Below are 20790 nucleotides of genomic sequence, written 5' to 3' on the forward strand. Positions count from 1 at the left end.
ACGAACAGCAAGCCTTTTCTCCTTCATCTAGACTCGGTTTTCAGTGAAATGAATTGCATTGCGATCGTCTTGACAAGATGTACGCATTCGTATAGTTTCGAGCCAATATGAGAACTTTGAATTTTGAGCTAAATACTAAGCACCTGATCAGCAACTCCTTGAAATCCATGGCACATCGCACTCAATTTTATTGTGAATTTGTTTTCCCTAATAGATTAACACTTTTTTGTCTCAAGATATAGGCTAATTGGTATAGATTATTGATGTGAGGAGGATGAAACTACATAATTTAGATACTATAATATGTTTACCTTGATAGCTTGACACTTGTTGAATCAATGTTTGGGCTATCATGTACATAGTTAATGTGAGGAGGAGGAACAAACCTTAATTCTCAATACTCTCTATGTGGTTTCTTGGCCTCTATATTCATTTATTAGTGTCTCAGTTATATAAGAGAAAAAAAATAATTATTTCTATAGCAACAACTTGAATGTCATGCAAGGCAAATAAATTGAATGAAAAATGTGATTAATTAGCTATGGTCACATGTTCTGATGGGACATTACAAGCACTAAGTGTTAGTCAGATGAGTTGGGCAACCATTGATTGCCTTCTAGTCATCCACCTTCCCTTATCTAAATTTTGTTTGGTGCCCATCACACTGTAATCAAAACCAGAAGTTGGTAATGGGATAATTGCTTTCACGCTCAACCATTAATGCACATAGGAATCATTTGGATTATCCTTACAGACAAGGTTCAAGAACCCATGAAGCTATTCATGTATTGATTAGTTTCCTTTTAAACTAAAACAACAAAAATTAGATAGTAGCAACTCCAAGGTATTGAATGGATACCTTGATTATCATTGCCTAATTCTAGTGATTCAAAACTAATCTATGTTCTTAATGCAATAAATTTGAATGCTATAAAAAACTGAATTTGCCTCCCTTTTGTTATGATTTTACCCTTTCAAAATGAAAATCTTTGAATTATTGGCAATTGAAAACCACCATTTTGACTTCTTAATTGTTTAGCTACTCTTGAACTTATGGGAGTTTATTTAATTATTGTTTTCGTGGAAAATAGTCGCTTTTAAAAAGAGCCATTTCAATGTCTTCCTCTTATGCCTAACAACTAATGATATATGTTATACAACCATTGGACGAATTCTTACTGTCCACAAGCTTCTTAACCTCTTAAGGAATCAAATGTCTTCTTGTTGTTTTTTGGCTCTACCACAACTATTCTAATATTTTATCATGATATGATTGGATACACCTTCACTCAACCTCCATACACACATTTAGTAAGAGGTGATGATACCTCTTTTGACATCACTATAGTCAATTTTAAGAAATTTTTTGGGAACCTTGCCCATTTCCTTTAGAAAGGTAATGTTCTAAAATGAAGTTGCATGTTAGGTTGAATTCATCATGGCATGGTGGAAGGAAAAGACAAGTGCCACCCAAAAACCATGGTCATGTTTCCATAATTAACCTCCTTTGCTACACACTCTTAAAATTGATAATCAAACAACCTCTACAAAAAAGGTTTACCTTCAATAATTTATATTAGTTACTAGTAGGCCATTAAAAAAGAGTTGAAATATCCATTGAATATGTATATGAGAGTTTTATCAAAGCAAGGTTGTATTGTAGTGCTTATTATCAATGATGCTGTGAAGGCATTATAAAATCAAGGATATATATTAGAATTATCCTTGACTGAAGTAGTTGTTTTTAAGCCACAATCAATTCAAGGATTTCTTTTAAGCTCTACTTACTTAGTCGTTATCAACTCCATCTAATCCACTATCAACTTGGGGACATTTTTTGAGATCTCCACAACAAAGGCCCTTAAAGGTTTTTGGGTTTAAATAAAAGAGTCTATAACATTAAATTTTTGGTAACCCTTGAGGAGAACATGAAGATGGATTTTGTTTTCCATGTATAGGTGGTGTTATGTTTATTTCCCACATTCAGCCATAGCCTTTAAATACCCCTTTAGCTATTTCAAAATATAAAATAAAATCCTAATATATATTTAGGATTTTAATTAATAATGAAAAGAAATAATCACTTTTACTTTGAAACCCTTTGAAATATTTGCTTTAATAGTTATACAATTAAGTTATATTTAAACTTAATTTTATTAAATATGATTACATTATTCTATATTTAAACAATAAGGTGTTTATCTTATGTAATCTATGTCCAATATATGTCTTAATGTGACCTTTGAGTTATTCCATCTCCAATGATCTTTACAGATTACCTTCTAACCATCCTACATTCTTCATTCCTTAGCATTGACCTTGATAGCACAAACACGTGACTCAACTCAAGCATCGGGTCTTCACTCTGTCACAAGGGTTCATTAGGTCTAAGAGATCACTTTGAAGCTTGAGCCTAATTAATTAGTCCGCACATCCACCACCCATTCCTTAACACTAGCCTTAATAGTTTAAGCATGAGACTTAGCTCAAGTATTGGAGTGTTGACTTTGTCATGGGACTTCATTAGGTTTGAGAGACTGCCTTTATAATTTTGGTCCAACTAGGTAGTCCATGCTCACCATATTTCCCACTATAACACTATCATGCAATACAAATTCAGTCATTAACTCCCTCATATATTTAGCCTAAAAAATCCCCATCCGCATTCCCACCAAAGTATAGTTGGCCTTTTTCTATTGTTCCATTTACCCTAATGTATGAAGGCCCAAGTGGATGAAAGTCACTGCTCCAAGAGGAGAAAATATACGACCAAGAATCAAGGCCTCAAAACCCCAATCTCTCTTATGTTTGATGTGCCCTATAACACAAAGAGGAGGAGGTTATTATTGTCAAAAGGAGCCAAAGTTTCCTTTCTCATACTACATTGAAAGAAAAAAAAATTAGGCACGCAATGTTTTACATGGATAAAAAATTTCCACTCAAATAACAAAGGAAAACTCAGACTAATTTGATATGTCATAATCAAAAGCATTTTCACTCTTATTACTACTATCCATCAGAAGTCTTTAGATCTCTCATCCTATCCAATTTTTCCTTTCATGTCAATCTGGTTACCATTATTCCTAGTTCTCATCATTTGGGTTTGTTTGATTGAGGGATGCTCATAACTTGAAAGTGAAAACGGTGTGAACTTTTTCCCCACGGTTTTGAGGTTAAAGTTGCAGGCAGAATGGTCTATCGGGGTAGCTCAATTGGCAATGGCCATGGAAATGAAGTCTCACCGAACAGGAAGTCTTGGGTTCAAATCTTGTGTTATCCCCCCCGATCATGGTGAGAAGTTGGACATGATGAAGATGTAGTCCTACCAAGCTTACAAAAATAAAAAGTTGCAGGCATAATGACTAATGGATTGCCTATAGTTTCCAAGTGAACAACACAAATTATTAACAAAAGACATAAATTATTACCAAGAGACACAATGAGTAAGCCCATCTCTTTGAAATTTTCAAGATAATAGCTATGAGATGCATCAAGGGATTAAGGCCTCTTAGAATGTTATTAGGTTACCAAGAGAAAGGAAGGGCATTAGAAATGATGTTACCAAAGTTTTATTTCCCTCAATACATAGGAATAAAAATAAATTTACCCAAATTTTGAGGAAGAATAGCATTATGGCCACCTTCAAATCCATTAGTACTATTTAGTGGTCCCTCAAATACGTCAAGGAACCTATTGACCCTATTAATCAAAAAGGTGTCTACTTGATTCCTTACTCATGTGGTAAACCTTATGTGGGTTCATCTCCATGGTATTACGCTTTGAAGCCATGAAAAATGTAAGATCCCCTTGCTAGGAGAACTATACATGTGGACTACCTCGCCAAAAGGATATATCTTTACCATAACTTAGATAAAGGCATCAATCAGAGGAAGGGTCTTAACCTCACATCTGTAAATGAGGGTATACGCCATTGTCTTTTAGTTGAATGACCCAAATGTTAAAAAAGAACACTTGATTAGAAATTTTTAAGGTTTATTTCCAACTAATTTAGCTTAATAAACATGAAATCAAGGGTGAAACTTGAAATGAATAAAAAAGGAAGGTGCAATAAGACCTTGAGGTTGGATTAGAGATCCTACCATGATGCTCTGTATAGTTGGGTGCCTTAACACTATGCATCATGGAAATATCAATAAAGAAGAACACCTAGCCCTAAAAGCCCTTAAGAACCAAGATATTTTCAATTTAAAAGCTGACAAAGGTAGGACTACTATGGTCACCATAAATAAGAGTGATTACATCAATAAGATATTGGACCATTTTCATAATAGTGGGAGTTAAGAGGTTGAATAAAAATCCCTTGAGAAATATTTATGAGGTCTCTAACTCCATTGAGTGTGATAACAAGAGATTAATTGTAAGTTATCCATCCACCCCAAGGATATATGTTCTACCCAAGAATCATAGAATCAAGTTACCCTTAGACCCATTGGCAAAACTATTGTTGGGCCTACCTACCAGTTATCTAAATACTTGCCTTGTAAACCAAAGGCCTTAGTTGGTAAAGTCGGTTCCTTTGTCAAAGGCTCCACTTTTTCAATAATAAGAAATTAAGGATTTCAAATTGGACTAGAATGACATTCTGGTAAGTTTTGATGTAATTTATCTCTTTACCAAAATTCATATTAATGGAACTATGAGGCTTATCAATAAGATCACAAACCCATATACTATTAGGTTGGTTGAAGTTTGTTTAAGATCTACATTTTTTAGTTTTCAAGGAGAAATTTATGAGCAAACATGTGGTGTGCCTATGGGCTCCCCCCTCTCTCCCATTATAGCTAGCTTTTTTATTGAGGATATTGAGAACAAAGCACATGGTGCTTCTCTTTTTCAACCAAATCTTTGGATTATATTTGTTGATGATACAGACCCATAGTCATGAGAAATTGGAAATATTTAAGCAACATCTCAATAGTCAATCTGAATAATCAAATTCACCATGGAAGTTGAGGTTGATGGTAGTCTTCTCTTTCTTGATGTTCTTGCACCAGGAAACAAGATGGTTTCATGGCCCTCCAAGTCTAGAAAGAAAAGACCCAAACAGAACAATACCTTCATGTTGAATCCCACCATTATTCGACTAAGAAACTTGGGGTTCTCAACACTTTAGTCACTAGAGCGTTGAGAATCTTTTATAATTATCAGTTAGAAGTGGAGAAATCCTATCTCCTTGAAATTTTCAAGAATAATGGCTACAAGAAGCACAAGGGATTAAGGCCTTTTAAAATGTCAGTAGGGAACTAAGACAAAAGAACATTCGTAATGAGATTACCAGAGTTTTCTTTTCCTACATACAAGGAAATTTGCCTAGAATTCAAGGAAGAAAAACATTGTGTCCACCTTCAAACCCATTAACACAATTAAGTGCTCTCTTAGATCTGTCAAGGACCCTACTGACCCTACCAATCAAAAAGGCACTTACTTGATTCATTTCTCATGTAGTAAACCTTATGTGGGTGAAAGTATCTATTTTATTATGATCAAGATTCAAGAGCACTACATTGGTATCAAGCATAATCATCCCCGTGATTCCTCCACTTTGGAAAAAGAATCCAAGAAGATTATGCACCACATTTACATTGAATACACCAATTTTCCAGCCAAAGATAATCACTACCATCATAGGAAATTCAAAGAAGCAATTGAAATAGAAAAGTGCCCCAATAATCCTAATAGAGATGATGGGTGGCAAATCAATTTGAATTTGATTCCTACATTGATGTCAAGGTATATCTCTAAACAACTCTTGTTTTTCCGTGCTCTATGTTTCCTTTAGCTCACTTTTTCTTTGTTGTAATTTCTTTGTCATTTTTTATTTTATTTTTGTTTCCCTTAATTTTCTTTGATTAAGGTTTAGGTTAAAAAAATCTTGTGCCTCCTTTTCCATTTTTTAGACTTCAATTCATTTTTAGTTTGTTTTTACTTGATTTATATCAATAATATTATTAATGTTTATAATTATTTTGTTTTAGCTTAGATGTTATTATTAATACCTATATTAATTTTGGATTTACTTATAGAACATTACTATTACTTATATAATATTATTATATTTATTTTATTATTTTTTAATGATTTTAGTATTATATTTAAATTTTTCAGTATTATTATGAGTATTTATTAAAACTAGTATTATTATATTCTTAATGTTTCATATATATTGAATTTTTTGTATATTGTTTACGGATCTGGGAGATTAATGATCACTACATCCACAAAATATTTGTATCACGCAGATCCACCCAAAGGATTATTTTTTGCCAACTCAACCATGGAGCCTGACCCCAAGAGTGGCATGAGAATTTAACCCATGGTCTCTCAATAGCAAAGGTACTTTAACAATGGGGACTCAATTAATTGAGCTAACCCTCGGGGCTTCCATATACATTACATTATTAATACTATTATTAATATTAAGTTTTTTAAGTTTTCTTAATTGTGTCGATTATTGTAATTGCTTTTTTTATTAATTTCTATTACAAGATCAAATTTTAACCATTCTTGATATTGATTATGGACCATATTGGTTGGTCTAAAACATCTTCACGAACTTGCAAATAACCTATGTTATGGATCTAGAAGAAACTTCTCAACATAACTCTAATTACAGAAGTCGTAGAACTAAGAAGATTAAAGAGATTGTTACTTATTTTTTACCCATGAAGTTAGGCCTTCAACTTCTTGTAACCTAGTGGAAGTATTGGAAGTAGAATGAGAACAAGTCATTTAAGAAATACAAGTCCAATTATAGCCACGTGTAGTTTTATCAATAGCCTATGCTATCAGTTAAATAAGATATGGAGCCTTATGTCCAAATAACTCATTCGGCTCTTACAATTGAGTTGTGCAAGAAAGCCTCTAGTTGAGCCTTGTTTAGTCTTCTATCTTGGAAGGCCTACTTGTTAACCATCCACTAGTTCACCTTCGCAACCTACAATCCAAATGTCCTTACTATGGTCACCCAAAGAATCTCCAACATCTCTTTTGGTTCTATATATAAGGGAGGTCTATTTGGAACTCGATTATTCAATGTTGTGGTTAGCTCATTCCTACCTCCATTTCCCAAAAAGTTTCCCTTCTAGGTAATAAATTATCCTTAACCATCATGTTTCAAGCACCCTAGAAACTAATCAAAATTGAAGTGATATTTATATATGCAAAAAAAAAAACAATGAAAACATGTTTAAGCAAGTTCTTCTTAGTAATCATTTTTCATGGTTTGATAATGCATTGATCTATGTCAACCTTCATATGTGAATCATCGTGTTGCTAGATAAAGGAGCTTGATGTGGCACATCTGCATTAGTCACTTGCCCATCGGGTTGGGATCCTACACCATAAGTGAGCCTCCTATCACATCACTTACCCCTTTAACTCACTCAAGCAATCTCAAAGCTTTGAGGCCAAGCTATGACCTATGGTGGGTCACACTATTTGGGAGAGGTGTGTCACCTCAATTAGTACTGAAATCTGTTTTCAATTAGACTTCATTATAATTGTTTTATGGGATGTTTTAGACTGTGAAATTTTGAACAAATTGAAAAGACATCGCAAAACATATCTAATAAAAAGTTTAGATTCCAATCCACTATCATTTATGAGATATACCATGTGGAAGTTAGGGTTTGTGAATGATCTTGAAATCAATTTTAAACGAGTGATCATGGCATTTTTGCTATTAAAAAAAAAATCTAGGACGCTTCAAACTATGAAATTCTAAGAGATCTTAGGAGACATAATAAAGTACCTTAGGAAAAATTTTGGAATCAGATTTGAAGAATTTGACAAGTGACATGCCATACAAGTTTGCCCTTGGGAAGAGGCCAAAAATTGACAAGTTTTGATAAAGTTGCCACAACTTCCATTGGGCACATCAAATTCTGATTATACCTGTGGAATTTCATAGAAGACATATTAGAGTATTATGGGCCACAATTTCATATTCAAAATGGCTCAAATCTAAGAGATATATCACAAAAAAATCAACCATCCAGATATTCTCCAAATTAAGTTTATAAAGGTACGTAACTTGCAAATGGCATATTTTTTATTAGAAGATCCAATTTTTTTGGTGACTGAAAGTTGTGATAAGTGGCAGTGTTACAATTTTCTCACACGCCTCAAAAGAAAGTTACTACACCAATTAAATCTCCCGAAGGCTCATCCAAGACTCATAAAGAAAGTGAAGACTTAACATTTAGAGAAGAAAGTTAATGAAATGGATGGTAATATGTTAAAAAAATGTCAATATATTAAATTCTTAAGAAAACCTTGAAAGAGAAACGATGGATGAAATGAAAAATAAGATGATTGAAAACAAGTTAGAAATACAAAAAATACAAACCATGCTATTACAAAATCTCCTTAAAAGTGATATGGAGATCCAAAAAAATCATGAACATAAAGAGAAGTAGCGTGTTGAGACTCAATCACATATGGGGAGTATTTTATCACAATTGGAGAACACAAATATTGAATTGCAGAACCATAATCAGGAATTTTCAATCCAAGATCTGCATCATTAGGGCTTCAAGTCAACACCAAGGAACTACTTTTTGAAAAGCAATATGAGGAAGTTTGGTGGTAACGGTCCTATACGTTAGATATTCCATATGGAACAATTACAAAAGTTGAATCTCGGTTTAAAGAACATTTCAAAGGATAATATGTTAGACCTATTTATAGAAAATTTATGGGAAAACATCAAACACAAGGTGTGCCTCTTTGAACCTAAATCTCTAGAGCATGCTTTCCATTTAGCAAGGAAAATTGAAAGTAAAAATATGACTACTAAAAATTGGTCACTAATAGCTATAGAGAAAATCATGTTCCTTGTCGTAAATCAACAAAGTTGACTCCTTAGCAAAAGGACCATGTTCAACTGTGACAGCAAGTATTGCACATAGACTATGAAGATAAAGAAGATCAAAAACTGGAACCACCACAAGATCTAGCAGTAAGAAGAGGCTACTCCAACAATACATTGCCATGCATTCGCCAGCACCAATACTCCACAAACCCTCAAGATAGAAGGATATATCAAAAAGAAAACGGGGACAATGATGATTGATTTAGGTAGTGCCCATAACCTCATCAATTACAAATTGGCAAAACTTCTTAATTGTGTTATATATCCAGCACCAGAATTTCAAGTAATGATCACAGATGGAGGTACCATAAATTGTCCAGGGCACTGTCATGATATTAAGTTGAATATGAAGGAGTGTTTACTGGATAAGGAATTCTCATGATATTAACTTGAATATGGAGAAGTGTTTATTGGATAGTTCGATGATTGCAATCCAAATGGATAGTGCTGATGCTGTATTAGGGGTCCAATGGTTACAATCATTGCGAACAATAACCCAAATGTACATTATCAGTTATAATTAATAGTTAATTAAAAAAAACATTTATACAAAGAAAAACCCACAATAAGCTATCACCCTGAACAATCAAGTTTTCCTTCAAGCAAAATTAACATACAACAAACTTGTTTAGAAGTGTTCAGTCCTGTAACTCACCTAGAATACATCTAATCTTCTGTGCTTCAATTCAGTGCTATCATGTTGTTACAACAGAGGAATGAGATCCTGTAACCACATAAATAGTTGCCTGGCTACAAGTTTTAATCAAGCAACTTTATAACTAATCCCAGCAGAACGGAATACATATAAAAATAACATCAAACTTCACAATAGAAATGCATCAGGCTAAACCACTTGACAACGTGTCTACAGAGAGATATCTGGACTTGCATCAACCTTCTGTGAGAGGTATATTTCTTATATAATAACTTCTCAAATTTCAATTAAATTTATAATTTGTGATGTGTTTTGTGAGTCATAACACACACAATCATTTAAATCTTTCCTCCAAATATCTGATTGGGCAAAAACTAAACAAAATGAGACATCCATAGGCTAAATAACAAACTCGGACTCAGAAACTACGCTGAAAATTTTTATATCAATTGTAGGCACAACATGCAGAAATGAGAAACTCCGTCATAACAACTTTAGGTAGACATTTTCCATCCGCACGACGTTTTTGTAATAGCCGGAATAGCAATGTCTAGTGAAATATTTAGAAAGATGACCAGCGTGGCCAATAAACAACTCTGCAAATTTCTTAAAAACTAGTTGATTTTTTGGTTTTACTTTTTTCTTGTTCTCGTTAAAAAATTGCAGAAACTCTACATTTTTTGCCAGAGTGGGCTCAATCTTCGTGATGTGCACTTAGGTGATTCTCAGGTACAGCCATATGATATGCACTGAGAATGAAACCTGCTACTTATGTTGAACTTCCACTGATATACTTCTAAACAATAGATCAACTGACCCCTTCACATAAGCAACCCAAAATTATTCCTCCACATCTTTATTGCACTAAAATGCTGATGTTAAATTGTTTTCTTGATCATTTTGCAGAGGCAAGCTCACTTCGCAGCAACTTGGCAGATGCAACCATGTTTGTCAATGCAGGAACAACTTCATCATACTTCCTGGTTTTCAAACCACAATCTGGATTTACCCACAGGATGTTTGTCTCCAGCACAGCAAGTATCTGGCCGAGCAGGAGAAGATTAAAAAGAGTTAACGCCAAAACATAATGCAAGGGTGTCTCCTGAGTCCTAAGTAATAATATTTTGTTGTTAGAAAATGCACCTCATGTTACATTACTTGAAGGAATTGACTAGTAAATAGGCAAATTGATAAGACCAAGTGAAAAAATGCTGTGGGAGTACCTTGCGGATACGGTCTGCGATTTCTTCCGTGTCTGGAATGCGAGGAGAGTGTATATCATAAACCCCAGGACCGATTCCAGCCCCATATTTCACGCCCTCCTGGAAAACTCTCAATAATTTCTCATCGGAGCGGGAATTCTCAATGGTAATGACATCAGCATCCATATTAATAATGGAATGAATAATGTCGTTGAAGTTGGAGTAACACATGTGGGTATGGATCTGAACAAACAAGTACCATATTAGGGGAAAAGGAGAAATGATATTGCAAGGCGTGTAAACTCTGAAAGAACCAAACAGCAGTTCAGCTCATGTCCACTCGTACATTATTGCTACGCAAAGAGATGAAAAAGGGCATGTTCAAACAAACCTGAGTAGTATCCTTTACACCACAGTTGGTGATACGGAAACCATGAACAGCCCATTCCAGATAGTGAGCCTGTTCCGCTTTACGCAAAGGTAGTCCTTCTCTCAGGGCTGCCTCATCGATTTGGATCACCTGGGAATGCGGAATGATAGTAGTTCGGTGATATATAACAATAAGGTTAAACGAAAGGGCACTATACAGAAAATAAAGTTGGCATGATTTTAGACTGAGCAATTGCAAAGGCATACCTGAATACCAGCGGCCTCCAAATCTTCAACCTCCTCTTTGATAGCTAGTGCAATTTGCATGCTGGTTTCTGACCTATAAGACATGTAAGGGACTTTAATTAAAAGGTTGAAATGGATCTAACAATTCAATAAAGGGGGGAAATTGAACTGGGAATCACAAGTGGAGATTCAACTAGAAAAATATCTAGCAATTGCGAAAAAGAGTTGGTCACCCCTACCTGGGCTGATCATCTCTTACAAAGGACCAATTCAAAATTGTGACAGGACCTGTAAGCATTCCCTTCATAGGGCGGGCAGTCAAACTCTGGGCATACTTTGACCAAAACACAGTCATTGGTTTTGGGCGGCTGACATCTCCATAAATAATCGGTGGCTTCACACAACGAGAACCATAAGACTGTACCCAGCCATTAACTGTGAATGCAAATCCCTGAAGCTGTTCCCCAAAATATTCTACCATGTCGTTTCTCTGCAGAAAGAGATAAGACAAATAATTAGGTTCCATCATAACAATAGATGTTGTTTGGTGATTTCAACCAAATCAATACAGCACCCACCTCAGGTTCACCATGCACTAGAACATCGATATCCAGATCTTCCTGCAGTTTAACCACTTTTGCAATTTCCTGCTGAATGGACTGAATGTAATCCGCTTCTGAAATCCTGTTACAAATCATAAATTTATACCATCTTAGACAGGCATTTTGACAGGCAATGGGTAAATTATTAGTAAAACATGTTTGTTGATATAAGCGTTATACTATATATTTTGCAGATTGTCATCTATCCAACATAACATACTTGTTTGATTTGTATTCACGGCGAACTCTGCGAAGTTCTACTGTCTGAGGAAAGGACCCAATTGTGGTCGTTGGAAGAATTGGGAGGTTCAACTTTTTCTGCTGCTCATCTAAACGAGCAACGACAGGTGTAGCTCGCCTGTGATCAGAGCCTTTTAGTGCTTCAGCCTGTAATTTCAACCGAACCACTTCAAATATTGTACCTAATGGCTGCCAATTAGCCATCTACAAAATGCTGAAGGTAATGTACTAATCAGATTGAAAAATATCCTTTCAGTTCATTAATTAAAGGGCTTATGGTTTTTAGACAAGCTATATTAGTAAGTGTAAGATAACAAGAAAAAAAGGAAACGGCGAGAACATTGAACGAAGGATCGAAGATTCTGAAGAGGGATTAGGATGGCTAGGGTAAACGCTGTTCTCAGCACCGCCGACACAAAGCTCATCACCGAGGACGCAGCAAACGCAGGGAGTATCTGCACGATACCACGCTCCAGATCAACTGAATCGGTCTCATCGCCATGGATCTGGCTCCCCTCCACGGCGGATCGGTCTCTGGTGGCAGCTCGATCATCCTCCAGGTTACGGACGAGCCCTCTTTGCCTGCACAAGGGCTTCTCATACAGGGTGCAGTCTGCTTTTCATTCAACAGGGCAGGGCAAGGACGCTGCAGACTACCACCGCCCAGATCTGCTAACCAAAATACATAATCAATTTGGTTTTGAGCTATCAAGTAAGCACAAAGGCAAGGGAGCAGCGATCTGGCCGTTAGTGACCGCGGGTGCACCAGATCTATTACGGATGCATCCGGATCCACTACGGCTGCATCTGAAAAAAGAAAGAAAGCTCATTAGCGAGGAGGGTAGGCTTTCAAACCCTAGAACCACCATCGATCCGTCAGATCCGGAGCTCAAACAGATAAATCAGGGTTTGGTTAAGGCTGATTCGGCAGATCTGAAACAAATATTTATCAGATCGGTAGAAGGCAAACACTACTGTATACAAATCAAGGAAGGGATGGGTGTTCTGGAATTAAAAAAGCAGATCCAGATAAAAATGGGCACTCCGACAATATACCAAAATCTTTTATTTTCAGGACTCTGCATGCAGGACCAACACACTCTCCAGCACTATGGAATAGCAAAAGATTCAACCATTATCCTTAATCTGAGACTTCGAGGCGGATGCCAGGGAACTAGCTCAAAGAATACAGGCTCTTTCCGCGATGCAGTCAAAGGAAAGGAACCACTACAACACAGACCAGCACCCACATCTGAGATTCCAGGGCCCTACATTGTGGAACAGAGGCCAGAATCACCTGTGCTTACGGTAACAATGCCGGAGGTAATAGATCTATACACAGATTTAATTCACAATGCTGTTATATGCAGATTTAATGGTTATTGGCCCAAAGCTGATGCACTGCATCAATGGGTTTTCACTTCATGGACACCCATATGTGAAATATATCTATGCCCTAAAGGTTTCTTCATAGTCAGATTTAACACAGCACTGGAAAGAGACAATATCATCAATCAGGGGCCTTGGTTTTGGGGCAATGCTAGTCTCTTTATCACCCCCTGGTTCCCGGATTTTGATGCCAATACCATGGTAGTTTCGACAATGCCAGTTTGGGTAAGGCTACATAACCTCCCACTGCATTTCTGGCATCGAAAAGCATTAACAGCCATTGGGAACTCCTTAGGAAAACATCTTAAAATAGATGAGGACAGAGTTAACCAAGGCATCTTCACATATGCCAGAATATGTGTAGAGGTGGATCTAAGTCAAGGACTCCCAGATCACATCACATTGAATTTTAATAATTCACTGTGGACGCAACAACTTGATTATGAGAACACGGCATTCAGATGTCGCAGCTGCTTGCAGACAGGGCACCTTCAAAATGCATGTCCACTATCTAGTAGGGAGCCTAAAGGCAACAAGAAACAACAGAAAAAACCAAAAGGTTGGCAGCACACCAAACCACTGGAGGAGGAAGCTCTGAACACGGAACCCACAGATGCACAGAGAAGACAGGAAAAAACGATGGAGGAGAACATCGAAGAGCCCAAATTGGAGACAAATAACTTGGTACGGCAGCAAGAATTACAGCTGGAAATAAGCGGAGCCAAACGAGCACATAGCTCTGAAGGAACAGACTCGGATAAAGAACAACCAGTGTTCACAGAGGATAACCACCCAGTGAACACGCAGGAATACTCACAGGCCATCATTGTCCCCCCTTCCGACTCACAGGGTTGGCGTAGGGTGGAGAAGAAGAAGGGCAGAAAAGTATAGGCTTTGATGTAATTGTAACTTTTTTATATTTTTTTTATGAGTGTACTTGTCCTATTCATGGACAGCTATCTGCATATGCTCTAAGCATCTACAAAATGTAATTTATTTCAATATGAATATAAATTACGACTTTTTCTACGGGAAAAAAAAAGAAAAAAGGAAACAATAGAATTAACAAAGTGGAGATACTAAGCCAAACAGTAGCAACAGAGCATTTATCAACATACAGCTTTTTGCACTGCCTTATTGTTCACTCTAGGAGAGGTCTTTCTTGAAGATATAGCAGCTGCGTTGGCGGTGAAATATGCCTGCCAAAAAATGACTATGTTTAGATAGACTTAGATTTTCGAATCAGAAGCTCTAGATAAAAAAAACATCAGTAAGAAAACAATGTTCAGATGATAAAAGGGAAGATTTTAAATGCATGTAACAACCAACTCCTGAGGTGAAAAATCTATACTCTAGTTATACCCTCGTCCAAGCTGTTCATTCCTATAGAAAATGTCTTCCAGCTTGTAATTGCAATTAACATTGTCCTCACACATTCTAACAGTAATCAACACAGTGCAAGTTCCAAAAATGTCAATAATCCTTACCTGATCTGCTTGACCAATCAGTGCTTTTGCCAGAGCTACTACTTCAAGTACTTTTTGTGCAGCAAATGCAAGCCAGGACTTAATCTCATTATCAAGCTTTGTCTCATTTACTAAATCCACAGCTGTATGGAGAAGAGAGCAGGAGGTGGAGACAACTATTTTGTCTGCAATGCAAACAGATGGCATTCTCAGATTAACTAGGAAAGCATATGGAATTTATTATTTCTCAGTCCAAAAGCACCCCAAGCAAGGTAAAATAGCGTGCATAGTGCACACATACCTTTACCAACACTCTTTTCAAGATCCTTTAAAATGCTAAACGATGCTGCCAAATCATTAGCCCAGATGTTTCTACCATCAATTACTCCAGCGAAAAGGTATTTGTCTCCAGGAAAGCCAACAGTTTTGACAAGGTTGAGTGTTTTACTTCCACGTACTAGGTCCAACCCAATAGCAGATATAGCCTTCAACTGAATTATGGTCCTGAGGTAAATGGTACATTTCACAATATTAGAAGATTAGATCCCCAAACCTACACCATGTGATTTTTGGAATTTAAGTATTTTCTAACGGTTTTCAAGAAACTGAATGATTATTATGATAAAGATAGTTTATTTCAGATTATCAGAAAATTTAGATCCCTAAAGCTACACTATATGAGTTTTGGAGTTCAAGTACTATCTACCCGTTTTCAAGATAAATGCAGTATCATTTTTATTTTCTCAATAAAAAGAAAGGTATCATGTACATAAGCAGGTGAAAAGGTTGTCGTTTTACCTATATGTCTCAACAGGAATATCAGCAAAGTATGTTTCTACAAGCAATTTGGTCCCAACCAACGCTTCTTCTAAGAAAGAATAAGCTTTAGAGAAAGCATTCAGGTGGTGAGCCTCAAGGTCCATTACAAGCAAGGGTTCATCAAACTGTATCCATGTTGCCCCAGCCTCCTTCAACTCACCTAAGACCTCTCTAAATTAACCACAAATTACAACACAGAAAATAATTTTGTCAGATTGTACCATTACTACTTATCAAACGCAAGAATCTGTGACTCAAGGGGGCTTTTACATGAAAGCTTACTTGTAGACCGGCAGAATTGAATCAAGCAGAGAAAGAAGGTTGAATGTTTTAGGAACACCTTTTGCAGGCTTTGATAACAACAAGTATGACACAGGACCTACGATGACAGGTACAGTCTCAATACCAATCTGCACTCCAAAAAACAAGCATTAATTGTACATTCAAAAATTGGCTACAATCTCACAGAGTTCACCATTCAGAACATCCATGCCAATGAAATGTGGAAAATGCAAGGATCTTTCTCAGTCAAACAGCAAAGAGTCGGTGCTTTTCATACTAAGAAGCTAAGAACGACCCACAAGAAAGCCTGCTTCAAATGCCAATGTTTTTGTGGTAAAATGAACAATACTGACCTCTTTAGCCTCTTTGTATTCATGCACAGCTTCGTGTGAAGAGTACTTGAATTTAATTTCTGGTCCAAGCTCTGGAACGATGTAGTGGCTGAAAAGGACAATCTTATCTATGTTTAAAGCCTCTCAATTGGAGAAACAAAAAAAAAATAGAAATCTATTCAGTAAAATCAGGGTATTGACAGCCTGCTACAAATTGTAATGCTGCACTTACTAGTTAGTGTCAAACCACTTGGTCATCTCCATAGCAGGAAGCTTAGCATTTCCGCGTGCCATTGAAAAGTAAGTGTCGAATCCAATCTCACCACCAGTCCACCCATATCGTGGAGGAACAGCCCCAACCATGGCAGTTGTGTCAAGGACCTGATCATAGTAGGAAAAGGTGTTGCTTGGGATGTATGTTAGACCGGCATCAGCCATTTGCTTCCATGTTGCAGCTCGCAAATTCTTTGCTACATTCTGCAACTCAGCTGCACTGCTCTTGCCATCCCAAAAGGATTCAAGTGCAAACTTGAGTTCTCTCTTGGGGGCAATTCGGGGATAACCAACCACATGGGAAGCCATGAATAAGGACTTTGAATCCTGCCAACGGGGCAAAAGAAGGATACTTGTAAACTCTCAAACAAGATCATAGGCGTATATTGACAAATATTCAAGGACAGAAGTTTTTTAATTGTATAAGTTGATAAGATGTCAACATCCCAATCAGAACCAAAGAGGCCCATGAGACCATAATATTGACCAGCTGAATAGACGCTATTAATATGAACTTTAATGTAACTGTATTTGAAACGTGACCAAAGGGTTAATCATTGAATCATGTCTCGGGACAGTTGTGCATATTACAGTGTGGAAAAAAGTGCAAACTCCAAACTCACTGGTAACACATATTATTAATACCCAATGCATATTCACAGGCCAATCTTCAGCAACAAGCACAGACACAGCTATTCTCTTATAGTCTCCCATGCCGTAAATTCATGCTAACCTCATATACAAAAATAACATGGGTTTGCAGGACTGGTCTACATATGCCCAGAAAGTAGTGCACACTTAGAATCTAAAATATTATGAGCAAAACCATAAACAATTAGACCATGATGGTCGTAAATTGGGGTTATCTCATGTGGTTCGGCAGAATGGCGGTTCAAATCCCTGTTATCTTCCCCATCGAGGTTCAAATCCTTGCTAATGAGATGATGAATTATAATGCTTTGATAAGAGGTGATGAACTATAACACTTTGATAAATAAGTTGTAATGACTTCATGCTTCTGATATTGTTGTATTAGCAACCTTGTTTTATTAGCATAAACAATTAGACCATGATGGTGTTGAATTGGGGTTATCTCATGTGGTTCGGCAGAATGGCAGTTCAAATCCTTGGGGTTATCTCATGTGGTTCGGCAGAATGGCAGTTCAAATCCCTGTTATCTTTCCCATCGAGGTTCAAATCCTTGCTAATGAGATGATGAACTATAATGCTTTGATAAGAGGTGATGAACTATAACGCTTTGATAAATAATGTTGTAATGACTTCATGCTTCTGAATATTGTTGTATTAACAACCTAATAATGTTGTAATGAATTCATGCTTCTTGTTGTATTAGCAACCTCGTTGGAGGTGAGAGGAAGGCTGATTTCTTTCTTCAGAAAAAAGAAAAACTAGACCTTGATGATAAAAAATTTAGGGATGGACTGAGGGATGTTATAGCATTTGATTGGATTGCAAGGTTCCAATATTTGTGAAGAAGAACCTACTTCCACCATATCAGTGACAGGGAAATTGGGCTGAAGCGGGTTTAACGTCTAAGACATCTTTACCAGATAACAGCAAACGCATAGGCAACCAAATGATGCACATCATGTCCCTCACCAATCCAAAATTGGTGATAAGATCAGGTTTCATTTGCTGAGAGATCGTCTTAACAATCCTCACAGAATCTTAAGCCTCTTTGGTTCAGTGCATACACTGTCATCAGGGCACCCTGTGTAGACCTCCTAGCCAGGGTGATAATTAGGTAAGTATGAGTTATGTTTGAGCCCTGAACTTCTACTCAAAACCAAAATCCTAAGACCCTGTGGAATCGTATAAGATTTAACAAAGCTGTTTGCATAAATTGAATATCACAATCAGAATTACAATCCAAAGTAATAACAAATGTCCACACACAATAACATCAACACTAGTCCAGATAGTGGGTTGCCATTATGGAGACCCATGTTAAAATCTCATGGAAGATATGTGTCCCCACTAAGGTATAATCAATATTAGCACAACATATATATAAGAAATACAGTGTTCACCTTCAATCTACCCAATGCATCATCTAGAGTCAACACACTGTTTTTCTGCCACACTCTGGCACATACATTGAGATCGCCCACACTTACAGGTGCTGTGAATTGCACTGTGAATTGCAGGTGGATTCTTTGTGTGAAACAAAACAAATGATGAAATGTTTTTGAACTCTGCATTCTAGAGTACAAATTAAAAACATAAAATGGCATTAGAATGGAAAGCTGACCTGCAAAGGAAATTGTGGCAGCAGCGGCAGACTGTATATCTTCTGCCGAACTTTCAGAAGCCCTGGGTGGAGTATAACAGTGTGGACATGCACATATATATAGATGGAGACTTGGGGTAGTCATAACGCATAAGCAGATCGTAGTAGGTGGTTGGTAATGGGATACTTGCTGTCTTCTCACGATTGTGCACGCTTGTTAAGGGCCCATCCGAACCGACTACGACCCTCCATTTGGTCTGTTCCAACGGTTTAAAAGTTTTGGAACATGATTTCCATAGTTGATGTAGGTAGTTTTAGCGGCCACCTTTGACCCAGTAACCATAGTTTGTCCTTTTTATATATTGTCACCAAATTTCTGGGTAGTCTTTCACTGTTATGAATTAAGTCAGGTCCAAAGCAAAGTTGTACTTTACTTTGTTGGTTAACTTGGTTGGTACCTATGGTTTGGTAGGTATGTAATTTTATTATAATATAATATAATATGATTTAAAATAATAAGAATAATAAATGATAATTTAATTTTAAAGCGATGTTTAAGTTAGATATTAATTTAGTGAGAGTTAAAAAAAATTTATATGTGGATTTGGTTATTTTATATATATATATTTATAAAAATGTGGTTTACAAATATTGAGTATAGTATTGAGTGATCACTATATTCACGGGGAAATTTAAGTAGATCAATCCTAACCTTAATTAGCACAGCCTAATCCTAAGGCCATGGAGGAGATTTGACTATGTGACCTCTCCATTGGGTTCCCCACCAAGTGAATTATCCCTATAGCTTGGTTATTATATGTTTTACATTTGTGTATGTGAACAAATAATTTTTTTTGGAAAAAAATAAGTTTTAGATAAAAGAGCTCATTCAAATTGTTTTGGTTGAAATATAAACTTAACAAATTGTGTTTTCATGTGAAAACCTTTTTTTAATTCACTTTTTCTTGGTAGGTGGGATAGACTCTTTTTCTTTGAATTTTGGAAAGGGTGAATGGAAAACATGTTAGATATGTTTTTATGAGGAAGAAATTCATAATTAAAATATATAACCAACTTAGATTTGATCCTGCTTTGTGCTTGGTAGATCGGGAGTTAAGATGGATCTACATTGGTTTAATTTCCCCCTTTAAATAGGCTATATTCCACATGAATATATTGAGTCCATACCATGGGTTCTCATAAACCTGGAGCTCAAAAATCACTGGTAACTTGAGCAAGTAAAGTTTACCTTAACTACCTAAAAAAAATTAATAAATAACAAAAATTCCTCGTGACAAAATCACATAAATATTTTTATTATTATTTTAATATATAGTTATTCATTTTATCTTTTATTTAATTAGAGGAACCTTAGAATGAAAAAATAAAGTCAAAATTAAAAATAAAAATAAAAGAAAAAAATCTTCAAAAATGGAAAATTTTTAAATGGAAACTAGAAAAAAATAATAATAAAAATTAACAAAAATAAAAAATAATACAAAAGATTGGAGATATTTATTTATTTATTTATCTCATATTTAATGAAAGGGGTGATAAAAATAATAAAGTCAAAAATAAAAGCCTAAAATTATTAAAGAATCCAAATGGAAATAAAATGGAAATTAGAAAACAATAAAAGAATTTTTCAAATTTCAAAGATTAATATATAAGATTAAAGAATTAGAGAGATTGGAAAAATCTCATCACAACAAACCAAAATAAATTAGCCTAGATCCATCTTAACCCTAGATCTATCAAGTGCCCAGAGGGA

The 20790-nt window shown here is 36.0% G+C and overlaps 1 protein-coding gene across 1 annotated transcript; it reads right to left on the minus strand.

Moving 5' to 3' along the window:
- Positions 1-9963: 9963 nt before the first annotated feature.
- LOC149266317 (5-methyltetrahydropteroyltriglutamate--homocysteine methyltransferase 1-like) lies at positions 9964-19189 on the minus strand. Its single transcript, XM_089430288.1, has 15 exons — positions 19041-19189; positions 16728-17095; positions 16517-16604; positions 16164-16291; positions 15861-16052; positions 15364-15566; positions 15084-15247; positions 14715-14795; positions 12188-12354; positions 11944-12049; positions 11605-11855; positions 11387-11459; positions 11142-11270; positions 10772-10993; positions 9964-10590 (listed from the first exon to the last, which is right to left on the minus strand). The coding sequence occupies exons 2-15, from the start codon at positions 17075-17077 to the stop codon at positions 10444-10446; spliced, it is 2301 nt and encodes a 766-aa protein (XP_089286414.1). The 5' UTR covers positions 17078-17095; positions 19041-19189; the 3' UTR covers positions 9964-10443.
- Positions 19190-20790: the final 1601 nt, after the last annotated feature.

This window comes from Pinus tabuliformis, chromosome 6 (genome assembly GCF_031772625.1).
Source record: "Pinus tabuliformis cultivar Carrire ecotype Pingquan chromosome 6, CPIR1, whole genome shotgun sequence".
Lineage (NCBI taxonomy): Eukaryota > Viridiplantae > Streptophyta > Pinopsida > Pinales > Pinaceae > Pinus > Pinus tabuliformis.

What these genes read in the sequence shown, in the direction of transcription:
- LOC149266317 (XM_089430288.1), bottom strand. Translation starts at nt 17,077, where the DNA reads ATGGCTTCCCATGTGGTTGGTTATCCCCGAATTGCCCCCAAGAGAGAA. An exon ending in AAGTGGTTTGACACTAACTA is followed by an intron (nt 16,605 to 16,727) that starts GTAAGTGCAGCA and finishes TGTCCTTTTCAG; the next exon opens with CCACTACATCGTTCCAGAGC. An exon ending in TGATTGGTCAAGCAGATCAG is followed by an intron (nt 14,796 to 15,083) that starts GTAAGGATTATT and finishes ATTTTTTGGCAG; the next exon opens with GCATATTTCACCGCCAACGC.